Source organism: Caretta caretta, chromosome 1 (genome assembly GCF_965140235.1).
Source record: "Caretta caretta isolate rCarCar2 chromosome 1, rCarCar1.hap1, whole genome shotgun sequence".
Taxonomy (NCBI): domain Eukaryota; kingdom Metazoa; phylum Chordata; order Testudines; family Cheloniidae; genus Caretta; species Caretta caretta.
This window is the reverse complement of record NC_134206.1, coordinates 339,324,270-339,351,225: the sequence shown is the minus strand read 5'-3', so window position 1 is coordinate 339,351,225 and position 26,956 is coordinate 339,324,270. Positions and strand designations below refer to the sequence as shown.

The window sequence follows — 26,956 nt, the reverse complement described above, 5'->3', positions numbered from 1 at the left end:
AGTTTTTAATTAAATAATTGTAATCTCAGTGCTTATTACAGTGGTTCTATTTAGTTCTCATACAAGGGCCTTCTTTTGTCATTGCGCAAAACACTAATGAGAGAAAGCAGTAGCAGGTAAATGCACAGGGATGTTGTTTGGTGGAGAGCCTCTCTTTTCCCCCAAATCACTGCATGAATTCTTGCTTCTACTACCCTTCCAGATGACCTTTTGAACTATCTGATGAATATGGGATTAGAGGATTGAAGGCTGCAGGCTGAATTTTTTCAAGTTCTGTTTTTCCAGCTTGTGCGTCTGTGACTTGTGAGTCCAAATCCAAATCAAGACACAAACTAGGTTTTAAAAAATGTTTCTACATCCTCCCCAAAAAGTTAAGCTAAAGTTACTGATATGCTCTTTCATCTTTTTGAGAGTAAAAGTCTTACAAGATCATCGTTAGTAAAACAAAACCCCTCCCCAAAAAACAGTTGGGAAATTCAGAATTAAGTTAAATTTACAATAAACTTAACCATGTGGAAGTGTGGAAATTCACAGTTAAGATACCCAGAGCATCTTTGCTGTGCCCTCTTAGCATTGCCAGACACCTGTCTTCTCTTTCTGTAGTGAAGTATCAAAAATGTGCATCGTAGGCCGTTGGTCTCATGTTTGGTTTCATCCATGCAGTCTGGTATGAAATGTGGTGTCCCATCACCATGCATCAGAGCTCCCCTCGTAAGAACTGTAACTTCATCTGAGAGGAGTTTGAGTGTCCACATGCCAGCTCTGTAACCACTAATGTTTGACTAGCTGTATGCCACGTGGAACCACAGGGCCTGATTTTGCAATATGTACTGAAAGTTCAGTGCCTGTCCGAATACAGGAGTCTGTGCAAAGAACTGTGTTACAGAATGAATATCTCAAACTCTTCAGACTGCTGCTTTTCCAGACAGTCCGTTGCTATCCTAAAGTGATGGCACTGCCAAATGTCGCATGTCCTGTCAATGAGTGAGAGTGCTGCTTTGCCTATATTAAATGTACGCTACCAATGGGCCTGAACGTGAACGTGATGAGGGAGGCTGTGTGATTTAGCAGGTAGTGCATGGACCTGGGATTGTAGTCTTGACACTACCTGTCACTTGGTATGTGAGCTTGGGTAAGTTAATTTCTGTGCCTCGGTATACCCTCCTTTAAAATGAGGATATGTAAGTACCACATCAGAATATTGAGACTTAGTATATTAATGTTTGTCAAGTGCTCTGAGATCCATGGATGGAAAGGCTTCATGTAAGTCAGCCTTGCCAACACATCATGACATCTTAACAGCCCAAGCACCAAATCTACTCACCCACACGCATGTTGATAAAAAAGGTTTTTCTTTCCACAGTCAAATGGCTGAGTAGAATTTTGCAAAGTTTAAAAAACTGGATGGAATTTTCTCAAGCACCAAAATGATTTAGATGCACAAGTACCATGAACAGCCAATGAGATTTGGGCTCTTAAGTCGCTTGGGCGCTTTTAAAAATCCCGCTCTCCAATCAAAGGTTTATATTCTTGCATATTAGTTCAAAATAAGTCAGTAAGAAACTCCAGGAGTCTGTTTGAGATTCTAAACAGAATTTAGATCAGTAATATTTGAATTGAAATGACCTTTAACTGAAATGCTGTGGGAATTTTATATTTAAACCACAAAGTGGAACATTTTGCTGCTGCTGCTTAGAATATAGTGTTTCCCTTCCCTCCTGGCTTAGGTTGCTATTTTATGCTAAGTAAATGAAGTGATTTTTATTTTTCTCTCTCTCCAATTTTGCATAAGGGAATACTTTGTTGACTCTTTGCAGGTGATTAGGAGGTTACGAGAGAGAGGTGAACCAATCAGATTGTTTGGAGAAACAGATTATGATGCATTTCAGCGTTTGAGGAAGATAGAAATTCTTGCACCTGAAGTTAACAAGGTAAGACCAGATAAGTAACAGCTGTATGTGTAACTAGCTTTCTCTGAGCACTTACTGCACCTGAGGCGTTTCATAGGGATGAAAAATCATAGAACAATGAAAATTACCTTCAGTTCCCACCTATAAAGTCTCTGGGAGGATAATTTAAATATGATTTACTTTCTCTTGCCCTATTAAAATGGTCAAACTGGGCATGTTAATTTGAAGAAAGTTTTCAGGGCTTTGAGTTGGAAAAGAGATCTCTGGAAGGCAGTGACGTCAGAAGCTGCACTGTTGGTTGCATTGCAACTATGGGGCCGGGGGCGGGGTGGGGAAGCAGTGTAGTCTTTTGCTCTGAAACTTTAGCCTATTATAGGCATCCCTGTTTGGAGAAGAGTATTTTGAATAGCTTGCCTCTGAGCAGCAACAGATTATTAACAGGAGGGATGCACTGTTTCTGGTATGCAGTTATAGTTTTTTCAAATTCCTTACTTCTAGATTTAAAAATCGAAACTTTTTTCCAATGTAAAGTACAGTTCAGCTCTGAAAAGTGACTTACGATAGCATCTTAATTAACAGATATGTTCCTTCTGTGTTAGGGTAGGTCTACACCAGGGATCGGCAACCTTTGGCACATGGGCTGTCAGGGAAATCCGCTGGTGGGCTGGGCCGGTTTGTTTACCTTCAGCATCTGCAGGTTCGGCCGATAGCAGCTCCCACTGGCCGTGGTTCGCCGCTCCAGGCCAATGGGGGCTGCGGGAAGCAGCGTGGACTGAGGGATGTGCTGGCTATCGCTTCCCGCAGCCCCCATTGGCCTGGAATGGTGATCGGCCGAACCTGCAGACTGTGCAGGTAGACAAACCGTCCCGGCTCGCCACCGGATTTCCCTGACGGGCTGCGTGCCAAAGGTTGCCGATCCCTGGTCTACACGTACGGTGGCATGCAAAGTACAGATAATGCACGCCCAGCTAGCTCTAGTATAAATGTCCGTGTAGATGGCGAGACATGTCTTAGGCAGGTTGAGCAGAGCAGAGTGCCTTATATGCCCAAAGCTCCAGGGTATATTCCCTACATGGGCTCTCTACATGCCCAAGCAGTGCTTCCCACCTCTACGGCGCTATTTGTAGTAGCGCGAAGTTCCCTGCCACAGTCTTTCCCTACTGCGGTGAAAAGCTCCAGCAGCAGGGGAAAGGCTCTGGCAGTGGGGAGGCCGCAGGAAAATCCAGCAGCACCCTGCTGCCGGAGCTTTCCCCATTCTCTCCCCCTGCCAGTGCCTTTCACTGCCGTGTGTAACTATCTACCACAGTGACACGTATGGATGCAGCCTGCCTTTTACTCTGGCGTGTAGCTACATGTGCAGTGCCTGTATTCTGTATGTTGCTGTAAGTGCATACATAGCCTTAATCAGACATGATCTTTCAAGGAAGGAGATGTGTTTTAGAGCCTGTCTACTTGGGAGTGTGTCAATGTACACTGCAGAACTTTTAGTGCATGATAGCAAGGTGCACACATTGAGTTAGTGTGTGGCAGGTTTGTGCACTATAGATTCACATCCCAGCTTGCAGCACACTAACTCACCGTGTAGACAAGCCCTGAATATTTCCCAGTGTACCCTGTTGGTATCTGCAACACAACTAGAAAGAGTGAGCTGGATTCTGTTCTCTCTCATTCATCATCAGCATTGTTTAGTTAGGTGTCACTGGTTTGAAAACCCTCTCAAGCCTGTCTCAGGTCTCCATCAGGCTGCTAAACAGGGGTCTGCCCAGTCACTCTGGAACCCGTTGGTTTTGTGCAGTACCCATGTCTGTCTTTTCCTTTCTAAAGGCTTGAAGCAGGATAAACAAGACAAATGTTTGAAAGAAGTCTTGCTGACAAAGGTCTCATCCCATTGAAGTCAATGACAACGCTGCCATTGCCATTAATGGAAGCAGGACTGGCTATAAGACAGTAAATAAAATTCCTTCAGGAATTTTTGAACATGTTTCAAGCCCGTGTAGTTGTTTAGCTCCACTTCAATAGGGTTAAAAGTAGGCTGATGATTAATCACAGTTAACTCATGTGATTAACTCAAAAAAATGAATCGCGATTAATCGCACTGTTAAACAATAGAATGCCAATTGAAATGTATTAAATATTTTTGGATGTTTTTCTACATTTTCAATATATTGATTTTAATTACAACACAGAATACCAAGTGCACGGTGCTCACTTTATATATTTTGATTACAAATATTTGCACTGTAAAAATGATAAACAAAAGAAATAGTATTTTTCAATTCATCTCATACAAATTCTGTAGTGCAATCTCTATCATGAAAGTTTCAGAGTAACAGCTGTGTTAGTCTGTATTCGCAAAAAGAAAAGGAGTACTTGTGGCACCTTGGAGACTAAATTGGTTAGTCTCTGAGGTGCCACAAGTACTCCTTTTCTTTTATCATGAAAGTGCAACTTACAAATGTTGGGTTTTTTTGTTACATAACTGCACTCAAAAGTAATACAATGTAAAACTTTAAGAACCTACAAGTCCACTTAGTCCTACTTCTTGTTCAGCCAATCCCTAAGAGAAACAAGTTTGTTTACATTACAAATGCTGCCCGCTTCTTAATTACAATGTCACCTGAAAGTGAGAACAGGCATTCACATGGCACTGTTGTAGCTAGTGTCACAAGATATTTACATGCCAGATGCGCTAAAGATTCATATGCCTCTTCATACTTCGACCATTGTTCCAGAGGACATGCTTCCATGCTGATGACACTCGTTAAAAAAAGAATGCGTTAATTAAATTTGTGACTGAACTCCTTGGGGGAGAATTGTATGTCCCCTGCTGCTTTACCCGCATTCTGCCATATATTTCATGTTATTGAAGTCTCAGGAGGATGACCCAGCACATGTTGTTCATTTTAAGAACACTTTCATTGCAAATTTGACAAAATGGAAAGAAGATAACAGTGTGAAATTTCTCGAGATAGCTACAGCACTCAACCCAAGATTTAAGAATCTGAAGTGCCTTCCAAAATCTGAGAGGGACGAGGTGTGGAGTATACTTTCAGAAGTCTTAAAAGAGCAACACGCTGATGCAGAAACTACAGAACCCAAACCACCAAAAAAGAAAATCAACCTTCTGCTGGTGGCATCTGACTCAGATGATGAAAATGAACATGCGTTGGTCCAGACTGCTTTGGATCGTTATCGAGCAGAACCCGTCAGAAGCATGGACGCATGTCCTCTGGAATGGTAGATGAAGCATCTAGGGACATATGAATCTTCAGTGCCTCTGGCATGTAAGTAACTTGCAATACTGGCTACAACAGTGCCACGCGAATGCCTGTTCTCACTTTCAGGTGACACTGTAAATAAGAAGTAGACAGCATTATCCTCTGCAAATGTAAACAAACTTGTTTGTCTGAGCGATTGGCTGAACAAAAAGTAGGACTGATTGGACTTGTAGGCTCTAAAGTTTTACATTTTTATTTTTGAATGCAGGTTTTTTTGTACATAATTCTACATTTGTAAATTCAACTTTCATGATAAATTTCAGAGTAACAGCCGTGTTAGTCTGTATTCGCAAAAAGAAAAGGAGTACTTGTGGCACCTTAGAGACTAACCAATTTATTTGAGCGTAAGCTTTCGTGAGCTACAGCTCACTTCATCGGATGCATACTGTGGAAAGTGTAGAAGATCTTTTTATACACACAAAGCATGAAAAAATACCTCCCCTCACCCCACTCTCCTGCTGGTAATAGCTTATCTAAAGTGATCACTCTCCTTACAATGTGTATGATAATCAAGTTGGGCCATTTCCAGCACAAATCCAGGTTTTCTCACCCTCCGCCCCCACACACACAAACTCACTCTCCTGCTGGTAATAGCTCATCCAAACTGACCACTCTCCTTACAATGTGTATGATAATCAAGTTGGGCCATTTCCAGCATAAATCCAAGTTTAACCAGAACGTCTGGGGGTGGGGTGTAGGAAAAAACAAGGGGAAATAGGCTACCTTGCATAATGACTTAGCCACTCCCAGTCTCTATTTAAGCCTAAATTAATAGTATCCAATTTGCAAATGAATTCCAATTCAGCAGTTTCTTGCTGGAGTCTGGATTTGAAGTTTTTTTGTTGTAAGATAGCGACCTTCATGTCTGTAATTGCGTGACCAGAGAGATTGAAGTGTTCTCCGACTGGTTTATGAATGTTATAATTCTTGACATCTGATTTGTGTCCATTTATTCTTTTACGTAGAGACTGTCCAGTTTGACCAATGTATATGGCAGAGGGGCATTGCTGGCACATGATGGCATATATCACATTAGTGGATGTGCAGGTGAACGAGCCTCTGATAGTGTGGCTGATGTTATTAGGCCATGTGATGGTGTTCCCTGAATAGATATGTGGGCACAGTTGGCAACGGGCTTTGTTGCAAGGATAGGTTCCTGGGCTAGTGGTTCTGTTGTGTGGTATGTGGTTGTTGGTGAGTATTTGCTTCAGGTTGGGGGGCTGTCTGTAGGCAAGGACTGGCCTGTCTCCCAAGATTTGTGAGAGTGTTGGGTCATCCTTCAGGATAGGTTGTAGATCCTTAATAATGCGTTGGAGGGGTTTTAGTTGGGGGCTGAAGGTGACGGCTAGTGGCGTTCTGTTATTTTCTTTGTTAGGCCTGTCCTGTAGTAGGTGACTTCTGGGAACTCTTCTGGCTCTATCAATCTGTTTCTTCACTTCTGCAGGTGGGTATTGTAGTTGTAAGAATGCGTGATAGAGATCTTGCAGGTGTTTGTCTCTGTCTGAGGGGTTGGAGCAAATACAGTTGTATCGCAGAGCTTGGGTGTAGACAATGGATCGTGTGGTGTGGTCAGGGTGAAAGCTGGAGGCATGTAGGTAGGAATAGCGGTCAGTAGGTTTCCGGTATAGGGTGGTGTTTATGTGACCATTGTTTATTAGCACTGTAGTGTCCAGGAAGTGGATGTCTTGTGTGGACTGGGCCAGGCTGAGGTTGATGGTGGGATGGAAATTGTTGAAATCATGGTGGAATTCCTCAAGGGCTTCTTTTCTATGGGTCCAGATGATGAAGATGTCATCAATATAGCGCAAGTAGAGAAGGGGCTTTAGGGGACGAGAGCTGAGGAAGCGTTGTTCTAAATCAGCCATAAAAATGTTGGCATACTGTGGGGCCATGCGGGTACCCATAGCAGTGCCGCTGATCTGAAGGTATACATTGTCCCCAAATGTAAAATAGTCATGGGTAAGGACAAAGTCACAAAGTTCAGCCACCAGGTTAGCTGTGACATTATCGGGGATAGTGTTCTTGACGGCTTGTAGTCCATCTTTGTGTGGAATGTTGGTGTAGAGGGCTTCTACATCCATAGTGGCCAGGATGGTGTTATCAGGAAGATCACCGATGGATTGTAGTTTCCTCAGGAAGTCAGTGGTGTCTCGAAGGTAGCTGGGAGTGCTGGTAGCGTAGGACCTGAGGAGGGAGTCTACATAGCCACACATTCCTGCTGTCAGGGTGCCAATGCCTGAGATGATGGGGTGCCCAGGATTTCCAGGTTTATGGACCTTAGGTAGTAGATAGAATATCCCAGGTCGGGGTTCCAGGGGTGTGTCTGTGCGGATTTGATCTTGTGCTTTTTCAGGAAGTTTCTTGAGCAAATGCTGTAGTTGCTTTTGGTAACTCTCAGTGGGATCATAGGGTCATGGCTTGTAGAAAGTGGTGTTGGAGAGCTGCCGAGCAGCCTCTTGTTCATATTCCGACCTATTCATGATGACAACAGCACCTCCTTTGTCAGCCTTTTTGATTATGATGTCAGAGTTGTTTCTGAGGCTGTGGATGGCATTGTGTTCTGCACGGATGAACTATTACTAGCAGGAGAGTGAGTTTGTGTGTGTATGGGGGTGGGGGGTGAGAAAACCTGGATTTGTGCTGGAAATGGCCCAACTTGATCATCATACACATTGTAAAGAGAGTGGTCACTTTGGATGGGCTATTACCAGCAGGAGAGTGAGTTTGTGTGTGTGGTTTTTGGAAAAAGGGGGCGGGGGGTGAGAAAACCTGGATTTGTGCTGGAAATGGCCCACCTTGATTATCATACACATTGTAAGGAGAGGTTTCAGAGTAACAGCCGTGTTAGTCTGTATTCGCAAAAAGAAAAGGAGTACTTGTGGCACCTTAGAGACTAACCAGTTTATTTGAGCATGAGCTTTCGAAAGCTCATGCTCAAATAAATTGGTTAGTCTCTAAGGTGCCACAAGTACTCCTTTTCTTATTGTAAGGAGAGTGGTCACTTTGGATGAGCTATTACCAGCAGGAGAGTGAGTTTGTGTGTGTGGGGGCGGAGGGTGAGAGAACCTGGATTTGTGCTGGAAATGGCCCAACTTGATTATCATACACATTGTAAGGAGAGTGATCACTTTAGATAAGCTATTACCAGCAGGAGAGTGGGGTGGGAGGAGGTATTGTTTCATATTCTCTGTGTATATAATGTCTTCTGCAGTTTCCACAGTATGCATCCGATGAAGTGAGCTGTAGCTCACGAAAGCTTATGCTCAGATAAATTGGTTAGTCTCTAAGGTGCCACAAGTACTCCTTTTCTTTTTGCGAATACAGACTAACACGGCTGTTACTCTATAGCCTATTGTATTAGTTAAAGACCTGTGTTATTTAGGGGGACGGTGCACAGATGTTCGGAGTCATTGTAAATAAATGTCAGTGTTTGTTCAGGGCAGAGCAGACGGCTGGATGAGGCCTCACTGATGTATTTTTTGTGTTTGTGAGTTTATTGCTCATGAAAGGTACCATACTGATAACCCTGAAAGCTGAGTCAGTTCTCCTTGTTCTCCTGAAAATATCCGTGTCCGCTGGTTGGTTTTTTTCTTAGTCTGTGATCCTGTGGAGACTTATCTAGATGGTTAATTTTAAACATGCAAGTGATCCCACTGAGTGCATCCAGTGGAACTATTCATGTGCTTAAAGTTAAGCCGTTTAATAAGTCGGCTTGGCATAATTTGATTTTAATTGAGAACTGTCAGTAAATGTTGATTTCAGCTGACACTGAAATCGATAGGGGAAAAAAATATCCATCAGTAACAGCTGGCATGTCTGCAGGGATCTGGTGCCATCAGCCGTTTGGCCATGAAGGGAACCCTCTGCAGCTCTGCTGTCACAACCCTGTTCGCTTAGTCACCAGCCAGGAGTCTGGGAGCCATCCGCAGGCAGGAGCTCTTCAGCAGCAGTGTGACTTCTCCTGCAGCTGGGGGTCATCATTCTCTTTACAGTTCTGGCCAGGGATCTCTGCTCCACTGGCCTGGGACAACCTCTGCTTCCCTCGCACCCTGGTGTCTTGGAGCTCCCGGCAGCACTGTTCTCAGCACTGCCCTAACCTCAATCCCAGTCCTACCCCCCACAACTGTAAATGTAAAAATGGTTAATAATAGAAAAAGATCTTAAAATAAACAATTAAAATAACCAAAATTAGAAAAAAATAACAATTGAATTCTGCCAAGCCTATATTTGTCTCCGCAGGATTTGGCCCTTAATGAACAAATGTGGTAAGCTTCCTTTGATTATCAAAAATAAAATAAGATCGTGATTATCTAGTAACTATTTCTTCTCCCTTTCCTAGGGCTTGAGAAATGACCTGAAAGCAGCTTTGGATAAGATTGACCAGCAGTATCTGAATGAAATTGTAGGTGGTCAGGAACCAGGAGAAGAAGACACCCAGAATGATCTGAAAGTCCATGAAGAAAATACTACTATTGAAGAATTGGAGGTATGCAGTGAGGGGGTTTTAACTCTGTTTTTCAATACAGTTCTATGTCCTTGTACTGTTATAGAGAAATTTAAGGGCTGGTTTTAAACACAGGTGCTTCCCTAGGGCACCAACACCAAAGGGTACCTTTGTGATAAGGGTACCTTTCTCTTCCACCAAGAATCACATTAATACTCAGATTCCTCCTTGTACCAAAGGACCAGTCACCTACCCCAGTCAGTTGCACATTGGATCTCACAAAAAAGACCATATTTTTAGCCAATCCTATCATAAACTATCTAAAGATTTATTAAATAGGAAAAAAAAATGAGTTATCTACAAGATTAAAGCAGATAAACATATATACACAAATGAGTTACAATCTTAAATTTCAAAAGGTAATAGACGCTTCTGTAATAAGCAAGCTGGAGATCCCTTGCTTATGCTTAGAAAACCGTGCCTCTGAGTCCAAACAGCATAGAGATACAGTTCCTTCTTGTTAGGGGTATAAAGCCCCTTCCTCACTGGAAACTCAGCTGACAGGAGGAATTCACTTGGTTGGCTCATCTTCACAGGCTGGTGAAGGGCAAAACAACAAACATTTTTTGGTCTCTTTAATGTTCCATGATAGTCTGGTGTTGATGGACCTTCCCTCTGGGTCAGGACATAACTTTTATTGGAGACCAGCACTTCACGTAGGTGAATGACTCTCTCCTGTCCCTTACACAGTCAGAGGCTTACAATACAAATGCTCAAATATTGCCTTACAATATGGGATATAGATGTTACAAGTGAGATTAGTGCAGGCAGCAAGCAACTCACAAGCATTCAATAAAGTCTGTACACATACTTATAATCGTAATACCTATTTTAACAAAACTAGCACACAGGTGAGCCAGACTGACTCCAGCTATGTATTTGTCATTCAATTGAGTGTAGCCATAGCCTAAGGGCTGGTCTGTGCTACAGGAGGGAATCGATCTAAGTTACGCAACTTCAGCTACGTGAATAACGTAGCTGAAGTTGACGTACTTAGATCTACTTACTTTGGTGTCTTCATTGCGGTGCTCTCAGGTCGATTCCCCTTGCATTTCTCCTTGAGGTGAAGTACCGGAGTTGACGCTAGAGTGATCGGTGGTTGATTTATCGCGTCTATACTAGACATGATAAATCAACCCCTGCTGGATCAATCGCTGCCTGTCGATCTGGCCGATAGTGTAGACTTATTCCCTTAATTGTCAAACTGTTTTCAGAAGTTAATCCTTTTAACATCCCTTGAAAGGTCTATTAAAGAGAAATACCCTGATTTATAACTTGGAGCTCATTCATCGATTGCAAGGCCAGAAGGGGCCATTGTGACCTCCTGTATAACACAGGTCAGAGAACTTCCCCAGAATGATTCCTAGAGCAAATCTTTAGAAAAGTATCCAATCTTGATTTAAAAATTGTGGAGGAGAATCCACCACAACCCATAATAAGTTGTTCCAATGGTTAATTACTTTCACTGTTAAAAATGTACGCCTGATTTCCAGTCTGAATTTGGCTAACTTCAGTTTACAGCCATTAGATCACGGTACACCTTTCTCTGCTAGATTGAAAAGTCCATTATTAAATATTTGTTCCCCGTGTAGATACTTAAAGACTGTGAGCAAGTCACCCGTTAACCTTCCCTTTGTTAGGCGAAATAGCTTGAGCTTCTTGAGGCATGTTTTCCAAATGTTCTGTTAAGATAATTTTGCAAGGCGTACAGTTACTGGCCTAAACACTCGTGTAACTAGTTTTTTCTCTTTCCAATAGGAGTTCTAATAATCACTAATTGTGATAGAAGAGATGGGGCTAATGTTGTAAAACCTTAATTGTTTAACTTTGTCAAATATGACCTTTTGGGTCTGTATTTGTACCAGCTTGGTCTGGGCTAAGAAGTGAATATTTTTGGAAAGTTTTTATATTTGTTTGGCCATTTTAGCGGTATCTGAACACACATCCACAGTTTTATGCCTTTAAACTGAGTTGAGGTTGAACAATAAAATGTTGTTTAAAGGGACATGACAGGTTAGGTTCTAAATTTGGGTTTTGTTTTAAAAATTTTAGGAAATTGATGAAAATTAAATTCATGAAATTAAAAATATATAACCGGGAAAGGGTCATTTTAAGAATTTCTGTGAAAGTGAAGTTGACCATTAAAATAAAAAACAAAATGAAAAACTGACCCTGTTAAGAGAAATGTAAAGTAAACAGACGCTAAATTGTATAAACAGTGGAATAACTTCAGGGTGATTGTAAATTCCCATTGAAATCCATTTGAGCTATGGGTGCTGAACATCTTTGCAAATCAGGCCAATTATTAATAGTCAAGGGATGCTTTTAGATTAAAAATCATGATTTAGGTTTCTGAAATGTAAAACTGGTTCTTCATCACTCGATATCATTCATAGTTTCATGGATGTTGATGACATGTGCTGGATTATTGTCACTCTGTTCCCAAAATGTTTGAGACTACTGGCTGTAAAAATTGCATTTCTAAACATTGGTGATGCACCTGACAACTTTCCTTTTTTGACAAATATGTATCACAGAAGGATGAGGAATTGCTTTGGCTTTTCCCCCCCCTCTTTCAGGCTTTGGGAGAATCCTTAGGACAAGGTGATGATCACAAAGACATGGACATCATAACCAAATTTTTGAAGGTAAAGAACTTTAACTTGGTTAATTAGTTATATTTGAGCCGTAGCAAAGATTCAAATGTGGCTGAATATACTCAGGATAGAAATGCCAGTTGTGGTTATTCTGCATGTCAGTTTTTATTTCCACACTTAGGGTGGGATTCTCAAAAGTGCTCAGTGCCTGGGAGCTCTCATTATTTCCAGCAGGAGCTGGTGGTGCTTAGCACTTCTGAAGAATAGGTCCTTATTTTCCAGTCTTCATTAACATGGTTTTGGTTATGCCTTGTTCTGTGACAATGAATTCAGTAGCAATTGTTCTTAAATTTAGAGAGATTAAGCAGGATTATGGTCACTATGTACTAATATGGTGCATACAAAAAACTCCATTTTTTAAAAAGAAAAGCAGTGCATATTGGAGAAAATGAAATTCCATCTGTTTTCACCAGATTTAGTAAGGGAATTAAAGAGAATTCCACTGGCCTCCACCTATGGCTTCACTGAAGAAACTCATGTTTAGGCAACTAGGGTAAAGTAAACTGTTTTCCTGGCTAGAAACCCACCTGGTGATTCAGTCATATATCTTGGTCCTCAGGTAACTAATTAGAGTATCAAAAGTCCCATGACCTTTGAGCTGTAACTAGTCATGTGAGTTGGTATATTGAGTGTTTTTTGATGGTATCCAGACGTAAGAATTTTAAGATAAGCCTGGCTCTCTCCGACAGTTCAGGTATTAAAGTGAGGGCAAGTTGGATGTGTTGGCTGAGCTTTTGAGGCCCTACGTTCAATTTGATGGTGTTTTTATGTTTGTCTGGTATGCATTAATGCTGCATCTGATCATCTTTAAAATTTCAGGGAATGCTGTTTGCAGGTGTAAGGGGAAATGAGGGCATACAGAGCTCCTACCATGGGGAGAAAGGGTGGAACTGGGATGAGGGCACACAGAACCCCTGGTGATGGGGAGAGGAAAGGGTGGCACACAGCTTCTGGCATTGGAGGAGATTTCGAGGAGTCCCAGAAATAGAGGCGGATAAAAGGGGGGCACATAGGGAGGTGTGTGTGTGTGTGTGTGTGTTGAGGGAAATAGGCAGATGCAGGGGGCCCCTGGTGTGTCAGTGAGTTTGACCTGCACAAGCTATGAAGTGTGGTGCCCCTAGTCATGTATTTGGCTTCACATACAATGTGTTAGACATTTTGTGGGCCGTGGTCTGAAGGGAGTGCTGGGCGCATGTCCATTCTAAGTGAGCCTGAGGCTGTTGGCATCTCGCACCTACATCTCTGCTTTCATTTTATAGTCCAACTTGCCTCCATCACTGATGTCCACCTCAGCATCTCCCTAGTTTCCTTCTTCCTCTCCTCTTTGTACCTTCATACCTGCCACCTCTTATGGCATGTCCGGTTCCTTGCCTCTTTTCATTCAAGTCCCTCCTGAAACCCTGCTTTTTTTAGTTTTGACATTTATGCTGCACTTTTATGCAGACATTTTACTGGTGTAGCCACTAGGTGGCACCGTGGCATAAATTTACTCCTTCCTTTTCCAGTTTCTTCTGGGTGTCTGGGCGAAGGAGTTGAATGCCAGAGAGGATTACGTGAAACGCGGTGTGCAGGGGAAACTGAACAGTGCCACACAAAAGCAGACAGAATCCTATCTGAGACCTCTCTTCAGAAAACTGCGGAAAAGGGTGAGGGATCTTCAAAATGACAGGGTCCAGCCGGACTTCTCTTCACCTCTGCTTCCTAACTGCGTAGTGCTTCTTATTGATTGTCTCCATTGTACAGATGGGGAAGTGGAGTCAGAGAGGCTAAGTGACTTGCTCAAGGTCATTCAGTGACGCAGTTGGGAACAGAAACCCAGTCTCTGACTCGCACTCCTGTTTAACCACTGAATCCTAGTGCCTGCCTAAAATAGATGCCTTCCCAAATGTCATAATGTGTATCAGTGATCCAATGGGTTGCTTATGTTTTATTCACAACTCTGGCACAAGTTACATAACCTGTGTGTGCCTCAGTTACTTCATTTGTACCAGTGGTTTTCAAACATTTTAGGCTGCGTACCCATTTCCAAATAATGCATGTCGCATATCCCTGTCTGAGATAGGGTCACTATATACCTACGATTAGATTGCCAAGTGTTACTAAACAAAGTGCGTTGTCCGCCAATACAGGATTTTCCTTGCGTGCCCCCTGACGAGAACTCGCTTACCCCACTTTGAAAACCCCTGATTTATACAATGGAGATATTTATCCTCTTTAAAGTGCTTGAGATTTGTGGCCGCAAAGCTCTGTGTAAGTGCAAAATACTATCGCTTTCAAAAGCTATGTATTTCTCAGAAGTAAAACTAATGTTTTTTCCTCTTTCAGACTCTCCCTGCAGACATCAAAGAATCAATAACAGATATTATTAAATTCATGTTGCAAAGGGAATACGTGAAGGTATGCTTACTTATAAGCTTCTAAAGTGTTCAAGCCATGTAGTATTAATTGGATGATATACTGTGAATGTTTCATTTTGGCTTCTCAGAGGCATGTCGTTAGAGAGAACACATGTTCAAACAAAACTGACATCAGCCTCTGCTGGTTAGGCACCAGGTAAAGGGATGTGGGGAATTCACTGATTGTATAGTTCCTGGAACTGAATGACAAGTTTCCAGGTTCTGGTATGGTATTTAATTCTCAGGAAAAGAGGGCAGCTTGGAAGTGTCTTGGATACATCTCCTGCTTTATGGTCAAACCCTGCTTGATTTACAACCTGAGAGACTGTTGAAGTCAGTGCAGTTGCAAGTCCAGGCAGAATCTTGCTGTAAATGATTATATTAACTTGCAGAGGAAACTTGAATGGAAATTTCAACATTATCTCTCAATTAATACCACATTATGTGTTTGACTGCTGTATGTAAAATATCAAACACACATAAGACCTTGTCCCTCCCTACATCCTGTATTGGACGTACCCACATCAATAGTCCTGTACAAGCTTAAAGAGGGGGTGATGTTGAGGGTAAATTATTAAAAAGTTTAGTGAACACAGTGTGATTAAAGGAGGAGTGAGAGGTTTGGCATACAAGAACAATCAAAGTGTTACATTTTACTTTGAGCGTTCTGTAGCCACCTCCAGAAATGAAACTGGAATGCCAATGGTAGTTCTATGGTAGCTTGTGTGGGTGGCAGGAGAAATGGAGCCTTGTAATTCCCCTCACTTTCCCAGCAGTATGATAAGACTTGTGAGGATTTGGGGTAATCTGCCTAATAACCAAGCCTGATTTTGTTTCTGACTTTTCTTAAAATTTGCTGGCCTAGGACAAGTTTAATTCAAGTCACTTTAAGGCCAAAGTGTATTTTTCAGTTATGCTTTGTGTAGTCTAAAAGATCCCCTTCCAGCTCTTTGCAAGGAGAGCAATAGGGCTATAGTATATTATGTTGGTGGATCAGCTGTGCCTATCTGTTTCACAGGTGCTTGATTTTATACTCATTAAGTCGACTGAACTGGGCACTTTGAGTTCACACATGGAAGCTTTTGTGAGGCTTGGAACTTTTAAAAACACATTGTCTCCTTCTTTATTTCCCCATCTCAATTCTTAGCAAGAGTTGTCCTTTGTCACAGTCTGCTGTCTTGGATACTCTTTGGTTTGTACAGAATGGTGTACACTATGCATGCTATGTATTTAATTACATCCAAATATATTAAAAGGTAGCAAAATCAAGCACTTGAAAATAGGGAAATGCCAGAATTAAGGCAAACCATTAACCTCTGCATCACATACCACGCTGTGTCAAAGCAGGAACAGATGCCAGTTCTCCAGAGTGGCATTCAACTTCCTTAACCAGGAAGCCATCCTTTCTCTTCCTACAATCCCCTGCCTCATTTGCTGCACATCTTCCAGCTTCCTCCTACAAACAGCATCCTTCACTACACAACCCTGACTCATGCTAGCCTGTACACTGCATGAGGCAGGAGTCCTGTGGAAAATATAGTATGCGATCATGTAATTCTGGCATTTCCCAACTTTTGATTGTTACAATTGCAAAATTAAGCATTCTTTTGAACATTTTGTAGACTATTTCCTAATTTAAAAAAAGCCCTCAAAAAACAAATTTCATTATGTCGAACCATACTGACCCTCCCAGCATGAGCTGGATATAGATCTTTTGATCTACAACGCAGACCTCTGTTACTCTGCTAATTGAGTAACTGGTAGCAGTAGTAGGCTGCTATCCTCTGGACCAGTCACTAGAGCCGGGGATAAGACTCAAACTTTGCCAGGGGGTTTCACAGCTAGTTGCTGACTGCTGGGGAATGTAGATTTCCAGGTTCTGCAGGCCAGTGCTGTATGGATTCTAGACCCTGAGCTTTTAGCCTGTCTGTGTCTCTCTCTGCTTTTCTAAGTATTTATAAACTTTTTTTTCAGGCTAATGATGCCTACCTTCAAATGGCCATTGGAAATGCTCCCTGGCCTATTGGTGTCACTATGGTTGGCATCCATGCCCGAACTGGCCGGGAAAAGATTTTCTCTAAGCATGTGGCCCATGTTTTGAACGATGAGACTCAGAGGAAATATATTCAGGTAAGGGCTTAAGGAGTGTTAGACTCGGGATTCCAGAGGCTACACATTAAAAGTTAGGAAGACCTTTGAATAGTGCAAATTTTATAAGCACAAATGATATGGCAAAAATAAAAGGTGGTAGGTACGGGCTGTTGCCTTTTGGCTCTGACTGAATGCAGTATCCGTTTAATAACCAAGGCATCCTGGACCCGTTGGGGCTCTCCTGCTGTGGTTTAGGGATGGAGTCTAATAAGTCTTTTTCCATCACCTATCATGATTCTGCATTACGGCTGAAATAGCTATAAACTCATGCTTCAGTCTCCTGGGCTCCATCATTTTCTAACCTCTAGCATTAACATCACATATTGTCTGGAGTTTATGATACTGTTGTTGAATTGACTGAACAATGAAACAAGTTTCCAACTTGGTCTTGTATTTCTGCAGCCAGACAGACATGGTGGTTCTCTTAGTGTAACTCTCCTTAAAGGGACACCAACTCAAAATGGGTACAACATTCCAGGTTCAGATAGAGCCCCCTGTTAAATTACATCCTGAACTGAAAAAAATGATTCCTTTAAGAATTGGTGTACAAGCTTTTCTGATGATGTACGGTAGGGTCCCTCAGCAGAGGGGAGCAGGTGGGTCTGAGAGGATTACCCCTCTCCTTATCCCATATAAATACATGTTTGGCTGTAGCAGCAGCAGCTCTCAAGTAAAGCCCTCCTACCTTCTCTATGGGACCTGCAGAAATAGTTCCATGGGGCAAGGAACTTCCCTACTAGCCAGTGGCCTCTACCCCAGGCCCTTTTGAGCGGTCCTTCCTGCTGCAATACCAAGACTCCCATGGCTTCCAGCTCCTGCTATGAACCATGATGCCATCTCTGCTGTCACATTACCGTAGGGGAAAAGGAGAGTATCTTTTATTTTGCTGATCATCTGAGGAAATGTCTTCCTCACATTGCCCCCCGTTTCGGACATTCACAGAAGTCACTTAGAGGAAAAGGAAGTGTCACTCAGATTGCTTTTGGGGCCCCTGACTGAGACATGTTTGAAGCTGTGTATTTTCTGAAATACCTCAAGTTAAGTTTCAGCATCTTCATGCCGTTCTCTCTGAAAATACTGTACTTAGGGGCCTTTAGGCACTTAAGTCAGAGGAGGGTTTCAGCTCTGGGGGCTAAAAACTGAGCTCTATGGGGGCTTTAATATAAATTTCATCTGTAGCCTTGGGAAGTCCCTCCATTTATGTTCCTTCTTCTCTAACATGGGGATAATCCTTACCCCAGAGGGCTATGTGATATCTTCTTCGAGTAGCCTTCTCAAGTTGCAGTGTATTTGACTGTCCTGCAGAGGTTTCTCTTCCCATTATCTCTAATACGGGCTAAATTTGCCTGTCCAGGGGATCCTTGTGTTCATCTCCCAACTGTGCAGATTTCTGTACAAATCCGTCCCAATCCTCCTTCACTGTGGGAAAAATTTTCAGGTCTATGCTGCTCAACCACAAGGCTAATTGTACAATCATATGCAGGGTTAACGTTTACGCATGTGTGTGCTTTGTCTTCACTACAAACACACATAATAGTCTTTAGTAGATACTGTTTGTATTTGGGTTATGCAGGATCTTTGCTGCTCAGCCCAACAGTGTCAGGTGCACTTTGATTTGTTTGCTAGAAGTCCACGGTTACAGCATCCAAAGCAAAGGGTGATCATTTAGGGCTTCTGATTTTTGGTTTTAACCGATAAACACCAGTAAAATGCCCCTGCTTTAAAATAGAATAAAATAAATGGTGTTTAACCATAAGCACTGAGAAAACACCAGAAATGGTTACTTGTCTCTAAGCCCTTGTCTATGTGGAGCAGCAATGTGTCCTACGGGGGCATGGCTTTTAAAGCGCTTTAACATATTACACGTTAATTGGACCATGCAGACCCTGCTGGTGCTCAGTAAAGGTTTCCTAGTGCGCTTTAACCTAGTGCTGTTTGAAACTGTACTACATTAAAGTGCAGTGGTTCTCAACCAGCAGTCCAGGGCCCCTTGGGGGTCCATGAGTAGGTTTCAGGGGGCCACTAAGCAGGGCCAGTGTTAGACTCACTGGAGCCCACAGTAGAAAGCCGCAGCCCCCCTGGCATGGGGCTGAAGCCCAGGGCCCTGAGCCCTGCCACCCTGAAGCCTGAGCAGTGTAGCTTCATGGGGGGGCCTTGTGGCCAGGAGCCCCAGGCAATTGCCCTGCTTGCTACCCTGCCTTTTATATGCAGAAACCCAGTTACTGTGACACAGGTGGGCCGTGGAGTTTTTATAGCATGTTGGGGAGGCCTCAGAAAGAAAAAGGTAGAGATCCGCTGCACTAGTCCCCCTTCCCCCCCCCCCCCCCCACAAATTAATGAACCCTGAAAACCTAAATCTAAAGCCGCAGGGGTTGCAGAATTCATGGCAAGCATGTGTCACACCTGCCAGCTAGTGGTACCTTGCCATTGCAGCCTAGCACACCACAGCCGAAGCTGGGGTCACTTTATTCTTCACTCTGTGTGCTGTTTACGTGTCATTTTTTTTTTTTTTTTTTTTTTAGAGAGTCCAAATGATATTGTCAGATAGCTTAGGCAGTAGTAGTGTACCCAGGATAAGAGAGAGACAAGGTGGGTGAGGTAATTAATTTTAAACCTGAGTATAGTATAAGAAGCAAAAAGTACAAATAGTGAAAGTATTTATCACAGTTAACCTGATAGTGCCAGTTTCCTCTCCCGGAGGAGGTAACCAGTTTCCTAAGGTCTAAACAGCTAGTGACAGTTACTGATACGTGTTGTCCCATGAATCTGTTTGAACGACGGACTAAATTAATAGATTATGCCCCACTATTCCCTCTGCTGTTTGGAGCATTCAGCAAATCCTTTCCTTGCGATTACCCTGTCCAAGAGACGTGTGTCTTCTGGAAGGTGCCTAACTTTTTGAAAAACCTGGTTACACTGGGGTGGGTCGCTTCTGTGCCCGAAACTCAAAGTTGACCAGGAAATAGTTAAGTTGGTTTGATTGCTGCTGGTTTATTACAGACCTCTCCTTGTTTTCTTGACTTTCTAGGGGTTGAAGAGGCTCATGACCATTTGCCAGAAACACTTCCCAACAGACCCATCCAAATGCGTGGAGTACAATGCCTTGTGAGTCTCTCAGCTGCCCAAGGCGTAAATCATTTTCTGCTCTCCAAGACCCAGAGAGAGAGGAGAGAACAGCCCAGACTTTGCTTGAAATCGACTAAAAACTTGGGGTGTGTCTGGAGCAATAGCATAAAGCCAAGGGCTTTGTCTAGAGCTTGATTTCTACAAACCACCTCTATTTATGTTTCTTTTAAGCTCTGTGTACATTACACTCAACTGATCCTGAACCCATTTGGGATTTTGGGGGGAGGGTGTGTCTTTATTTTAATTATTCTGGAAATCATAGGGACCGAACATTATTTCTTTTCCCACAGCTCAGAAGCTTAGATCGCGGTCATCTGTTGCTTTTATTGGACTCTTTCCCATTGAGGTTGGCATGGGCAGATGATTAGAAGGAAACAGTTGAAACTGAATTCTAATTATTTCTGTAAATATGAACATTTCAGTGTCTAATCTTTCATGTGGTATTTATCAGAAAAAAGACTCACATATTTCTCAGCTGAAAAGTACAGCCAAACTGGTAAAAGTTTTTGATCTTGAATGGATCTGTTGTTTTTTTTTTTTTTAGTGGAGCTTTTAATATGAACCTTGTGAGCTTGGAGTAAGGAATCTTTGGGCTCTTTAGGTTTGAGTTCTAGTTTACACATCTGGAGAAGATTGCAGCCTGCTGGGCATTGCAGTTAGAATAATTAGTGGTGGAAGCAAGACCTCCCATGGCCAGGTATAGTATTTCAAGTGGGCACTGACCTTTGCTATCATGCACCCTGATTAGGGAGGAGTGGGAATGATGCTCCCTCAGTTACGTGTACTACAGAAACAGTGGAATATTGAATGGTTGTTGAAGTCGTAGCAGTAGTGATTCCTGTGTGCTCAGCAGCCAGGCTGTTCTTCCAATATGCCTTGGCCTGTCCTGGAGAGACATTTCCAGGGTTTGGAGGGTCGCTCACTTTTCTTGCTTATTTAAATCTTTGACCTCTCTGCAGAGGATGCTAATTACTGCCAGTGATGGGAGTGGTTTTTGTGGTAATGGACATTGTCCCAGTAGGAACTGGAGTTAGATCACTCACACACAACACAGGCCACCAGAAGGCCCTGACATGATGACAACTTTTAGTCGCAGCTGACCTGGGCTGGGTTCAAACTGTTGTTAGCAATGAGAGAGGCTTTCTCTCCCAATACCAGTCCCATCAGTCATCAGATCTTCTGAACAGTGACACTTTTATGATGTGGACTTGTGTGTGCTCAGACTCCATAGTGATAATCTGAATCATTCACAATCCATCCCTTACAAACCCTTGAAGTACCACCAAGTTTCATTTAGCAGGTTGGTGCTTATTTGAGTCCTGATCCTAACTGTGAAGGGGGCAAGGGAAATGTGTTATTAGAAGACAGTTGTTTCCTCCTAATTCATTGTGCTGTGGGGCGCTGATCCTTTGTGTCTAGTTCTGCTTTTGGAAAACTTAGCAGAGTCTCTAGAGGAATCTCCTGGCCCTGCTGGAGTCTCTGGAGTTTTAAGTGCATCTTTGGTCAGAGTAATTGTTCAGTCTGAAGTATGGGAACCCAAGAGAAAACACAGAGAGCTGGTCTCTAAAGTGCCACAAGTACTCCTTTTCTTTTTACAGAGAGCTTCCTGGGTTTAGAAGCAATAAAAGCAAGAGCCAGTGAAAAGAGCTTAGGGAAAGGGCTTTAGAGAACAGACTGGTTTTTGTGGGGAGGAGTTGGGCAGTTGTCAAGAGAGCACACTAGGAAGCCTGGTTAATAACCGAGCCTGATGGGTTTTGTACACACACACACCGCCCCTGGAGAGGGTTTAGTGCAACAGGAAATATTTATAACACCACAACTTTATCCTCCCAGATGGTTTGTTGATCTGTTCCTACCTCTTTAGCTTGACCTTAGTTTTGAACCCTCTAAATAATTTAGGCACATTACAGGCCCTGATTGAAAAGAACTGTACTTTGCCTGGAAAGGTACAGTAAGTAAATAGCCCTGGAATGATTTAAGGCAGAATGATGATATTTGCATTAGTGGGAACCAGATTCCCTTGGAGATTTATAACACCATTAGCTAACTCTCCTGTTCCATTCAGGAACAACCAGGATTGTTTTAATGTTGCAGTGGCTAATAGTTTAAATGGGGATGTTCCTCCTGGAGGGACCTGGGTTTTGTATGTGAATGTTCCTTTAATCTAATCAGATTTCAGCAGGAATGTAATTTAAGCAATGTCTCCTTGCTGACAGCCCCAAAAATATGGCCCTCCCAGTCAAACGGATCCCAAGACAGAATAACTTGAGTCCCTTGCAGTTTATGGAATGGCACCGTATTGAGAGCCTAGACACTGAAAAATACTTTCTCAAGGCATTTTTATGTAAGAGCTTCCAGCTGTCCCGAGTGTGTGAGCCAGCTTCAGTCCCTGGAGTATCACTATGGGAACGCTGTTATGGCAACAGCTTTTATCACAGATTTGAGGCTCCTCGCATCTGGACTGGCCCAAATCACAGCTTCCAGACTGTGTTGAAATAGTTAATGGTATCTCTCTGAAAAATCCAGGGTAAATAGTTTGAGAGGGTGGATGTAGCCAACAAGAATCAGCAGCTGTTAAGCTGTTCTACAGGTTGGAAGGACACAGTATGTTCAGAGTTAGAGGTCTGGGGTTTTCCTCTGGATTTCACCAGATGCCTGTATATTTTTAAGATCTTTTTGACCGTTTTTGCATTAGCAGGAAACTGTCTTACTCAGAGGAGGCCTTGATCCTGTAGCCTTAGAGTAGAAAGATGGTCTTGTAGCAAAAGCTCTAGACTGGAGCTCAGATCTGGGTTCAAATCCTGACTCTGCTACCAGGCGTCTTGTGTGACTTTGGGCAGATCACTTAATCTCTGTGCCTCAGTTCCTCCTCTACTGTTGGTCAGTCCTGCCTCTTGATTTTAGGAATGGCAGTGACACTCTCACTGTGTTTGTCCAGTGCCTAGCACACTGGGGTTCTCATTTTGTTTGAGGCTTCCAGGCACTACCATAATGTATATAAAGTGTAGCCCTTACTCATACACAAGAAACCTGGGTATGATTGCTCCCACTTAAGACAACCTGTTAATCATGGGAGTGAGGGTTGCAGGATGGGGCCTTTAATGTAGCCAGGGTATTTTCGTACCAATGACTGTGGTCTCTAGGAGCAGGAGGACTAATGATGAGTCAAGATTCATAACACCAACAGCAAACCTCCACCAGGCCATAGGTGACTTTCCCTCTCCATTGGTTTCTCTCTGCGGACAGAGATGTAGGCAGTGCTTTTGGGTGGTAAGAAAAATAACCGTAAGGGCTTAGGGGCAGGGGCATCTGTTCCTGGGTTTGGACAGCCACCAGCACAGCAGCAGGTCATGCATCTCTGCCTCAGTTTTCACTCAGCTCTGAAGAGGCCTCGTGCCAGTTGGGTAATTCAGGCCTCTGTTTTCCTACTGGTAGCTTGACTCTCCGAGTCCAAGTGCAGAACTGTCCTTCAACCCTTCCTGGCCTTAGTAGTCTTTCTGACATAGAATTGCGTATTAATCCTTCATCCCATCCTGGCTACAGCTGTCACCTCTGAGCGGCTTCCTTCTCAGGTCCTTGTCTGTCTTGGCTGTCTCTAAACCTCCTCCCCAACCCCTTATTCTCAATGGCCTTGAGCACCTTTCCCTTCCCTGAAGCTTTCCTGCCTCTTTACAGGCTCTTTTTCATAGCCCCTCCTGGCTTGCTTCCCCTGCTCTCTGGGGCAGAACCCCTCTCTGAATCTTGCCTTGTCCTTAGTCTCGCTAGGCTTAGTGAGATTCTAGCCTTATATCGTCCCAGCCTCCAGTCACATGGTTCAGATTATACCTTCCATCAGCTCACAGGGCCACATCCCAGAGAATGCCTGAACCTGGACTGGAGCCAAGCGTCCCTTAAAGGACCAGAGCACATCCTGTTACAGCCCCCAGTTCTGAATGGGACCTCTTCCTGCTACCAGAATACAAACTATACATGAATGGTTAATTGATATTCAGAGATGAAAATCTAATCAGTCCAAATCTAAGGGTAGTTTACTAAAACCAACAGAATGCAGTCCTGCCAACCCCAAGTGTTCAAATATTGTGAGCTAGGCTCCAAAAAATAATGAGATTTTCAAAAATAATAAATTGTGGGTCTTTTACATTCTTTTGAGTCTTAAGGATTCAGATTTTCAAGCTTTTCCCTGCAGCCATGAGGACTAAAAACTTTTTTTTAAACAAACGCTGAGCAGCTCACATAGTCACTTACCACCAGGAGCTGGAGCTCAAGAAAAAATACCAAATAGTGTGATAAAAATGGTGAGAGCTGGCAATACTTCAGTGTGCGTCTCACTTTTTCATACTTTAGCTACTGTCTAAAGTAAGTTGGGAAAAGTTTGCTCTGTTTAACTCTTCCTACGTCCTGTTAAGACTAAGCACCACTTTGGAATCAGTCTTCCTGCTCCAAGAACATGACCTAATATAATTCAACCTTGTGTGCATAGACCAGGGGAGGGAAAACTACGGCCTACGGGCCGCATCCAGCCCATCAGGGCTTTCAATCCAGCCCCATGGTGCAGCGGAGGTAAGGCAGGCTCCTTGCCTGCCCTGGACCCGTGCTGCTCCCGGAAGCGGCCGGCACCACGTCCCTGCAGTCCGTGTGGGGGCAGGGCAGGGGAAAGGGCTCTGTGCACTGCCCTTACCTACAGGGACCGCCCGCCGCAGCTCCCATTGGCCAGGAGCAGGGAACCATAGCCAATGGGAGCTTCGGGGGTAGTACCCGCAGGCAAGGGCAGCACAAGGCAGAGCCGCCTGCCCCACCCCACCCCACTCCACTCCCAGGAGCCACTGCCAGACATGCTGGCCACTTCCAGGAGCAGCACGGGGCCAGGACAGGCAGGGAGCCTGCCTTAGACCCGCTGCGCACTGCTGCCACCCTGGCGCCGCTTCAGGTAAGTGGCACTGAGCTGGAGCCCGAATCCCGAACCGCTCCTGCGCCCTGCACCCAACCCCCTTCCCTGAGTCCCCTAACCCTCTGCCCTGACCCCCCTCCTGCTCTCTGCACCTCAACCCCCTGCCCCAGTCCTACAGTGATGGCCCTGCAAACAATTTCTGCACCCAGATGTGTACCTTGGGCCAAAAAGTTTGCCCATCCCTGGCATAGACTCTCTCCTATTTAGTAATGCACAGTAATTGTGCTCCTTCATGTCTATGACATATGTTATGCAAGAATGATCATACGGTCCCTTTTGTCCTCAACAAGGTATGACATTTACTGATATAAATGTATTATATAACAAGGGCGTGTGCATCAATTATGTAGGAAAAATAAACCAAAATGTCATTTTACTGCAGCCCCCAAAGCAAGCAGGCTGTAAATTGGCAATGAATTGATGGAGGGTAAATGGAGCATTTTATGCCACCACCAGAATCCCCCTCCCCCCGTTTGTTTACATAGCTAAGGAGTGGCTTCCTGAGCCTAATCTGCTGCCTTTATTGAGGGTGATCATGGTGGGCTCTTCCCCTCCCTCTCTCAAGTTACTGTTCCTCTGGCTACAGTCGGAGGCTGGAAGTTGAAGGACAAGCTAGGCAGGTTTATTTTCAGGGTGCATGGGCACTATCGGTTTTTGACTGTAGTGAGACGATTGCTGTAGTAAGAGGAGGCCCTGAAACATTAATTCTTGTATCAGAGGCCTAGTCTGAGGCCTGAAGCCTGAACCAAAGTAAAGCCTGAACCAAAGCACTTCCAGGCAGTGTTAAGTAAATCTGGGCTGTGAGCCAGAGGCAGGTCCCACTCTCAGACAGTGGCAAGAAAAGGTTGTTAGAAGCACACGCGCACACACACATATGTGCTAATGAGGGGAACTTGCGCCAAGACGGCAGCAAGACACTCCACAGACTAAAGAAGGAACAGGCAGGTGCATCTTAAAGACAGGGTCAAAAGGAGAACATGATGGATAGATTCGTTTGAACTATGATGAGTAATCTGTCCTGCAACGGTATAAAAGCAGGTCCGGGAGCACACATCTTTGTCCAGCCAGGGGGGCAGTGGAGTGTCCTGCCACTGACTAAGCTGTGTCCATTGCCAAAGAGCGCAAATTCGTTGTATGCCCTGTGTAGTCTATAGGGAACTATTACTGTGCTTCGTTTGACAATAAACCTGGCTCGGGTTCCTTCGTACCTTACTAGAGTCTGTGGTTTTGGGGGGTTCTCTCGGGGTCTGCTGTGTTAGCTATCTGCGCAGAGCTGGGGCAGCACACAGAGGGAACACGCACGCAGCTGACTGTTATCATCATCGAACCAGAGCGGAGCACCTCGCCGGTAGCTACTGACAACAATTGCCATGGACAACACTAGACACGTGGCTGACTTGTGCTATAAGGTACTTTATGTGGTGCCCATTGCCACGATATCTGAGGGTCCCGCTTCACTGTGTTTTAAACCCTGCAGCCTTGGGCTTGCGAGGCTCACGCTATTGGTGCTAAAACCAGGTGTGTAGACGCACAGGCACTGAATCCCACCCCACTCGCCAGGCTTCAGTGCCTGAGCCCAAAAGGCTCCGCAACTATTCTTAGCACCGTCGTGCAACCCCAGCTCCAGAGACTGTGTAGACCTGGTCTCCAAGCTGCTGTTGTGGGTTTTTAAAATGCAGTGTAGACATGAGGCTGAGTGACACTGGGTTTGGTGCATTTAGCTCGCACCGTGCTCACGCTCCCAACCTGCGGAGCAGGGAAATGGTGTACAGATGGGGAGCTGAGGCCCAGTGAGACGAAGGGACTCGCCTGAGGTCACACAGGAACGTTGTCATGGAGCAGGGACTTAAACCCAGGTGTCCTAGCACCAAGGCTAGTGCTGTAATCCAGGCCTACTTGAGGGTGTTGCTGCACGACTGGCTAACCTTGGTGTTTTTGTGTGCCACACCAAAAGGGCAGCTTTTAACGAACACTCTTAGCCTAAAG

The 26,956-nt window shown here is 43.9% G+C and overlaps 1 protein-coding gene across 4 annotated transcripts in view; it reads left to right on the top strand.

Moving 5' to 3' along the window:
- PRPF18 (pre-mRNA processing factor 18) overlaps positions 1 to 26,177 on the top strand; it is a 32,483-nt gene extending 6,306 nt beyond the window's left edge. For 2 of the 4 annotated variants that reach the window (XM_048836560.2, XM_048836559.2), the window contains 7 exons: positions 1,818 to 1,931; positions 9,528 to 9,674; positions 12,230 to 12,340; positions 13,855 to 13,995; positions 14,675 to 14,746; positions 16,720 to 16,875; positions 19,925 to 26,177. In XM_048836560.2, the coding sequence (XP_048692517.1) occupies positions 1,818 to 1,931; positions 9,528 to 9,674; positions 12,230 to 12,340; positions 13,855 to 13,995; positions 14,675 to 14,746; positions 16,720 to 16,875; positions 19,925 to 20,005 (822 nt within the window). In that variant the 3' untranslated portion in view covers positions 20,006 to 26,177. The remainder of the gene's footprint in view (positions 1 to 1,817; positions 1,932 to 9,527; positions 9,675 to 12,229; positions 12,341 to 13,854; positions 13,996 to 14,674; positions 14,747 to 16,719; positions 16,876 to 19,924) is intronic. The other 2 variants (XM_048836561.2, XM_048836562.2) reach the window with 1 other exon arrangement.
- Positions 26,178 to 26,956: the final 779 nt, after the last annotated feature.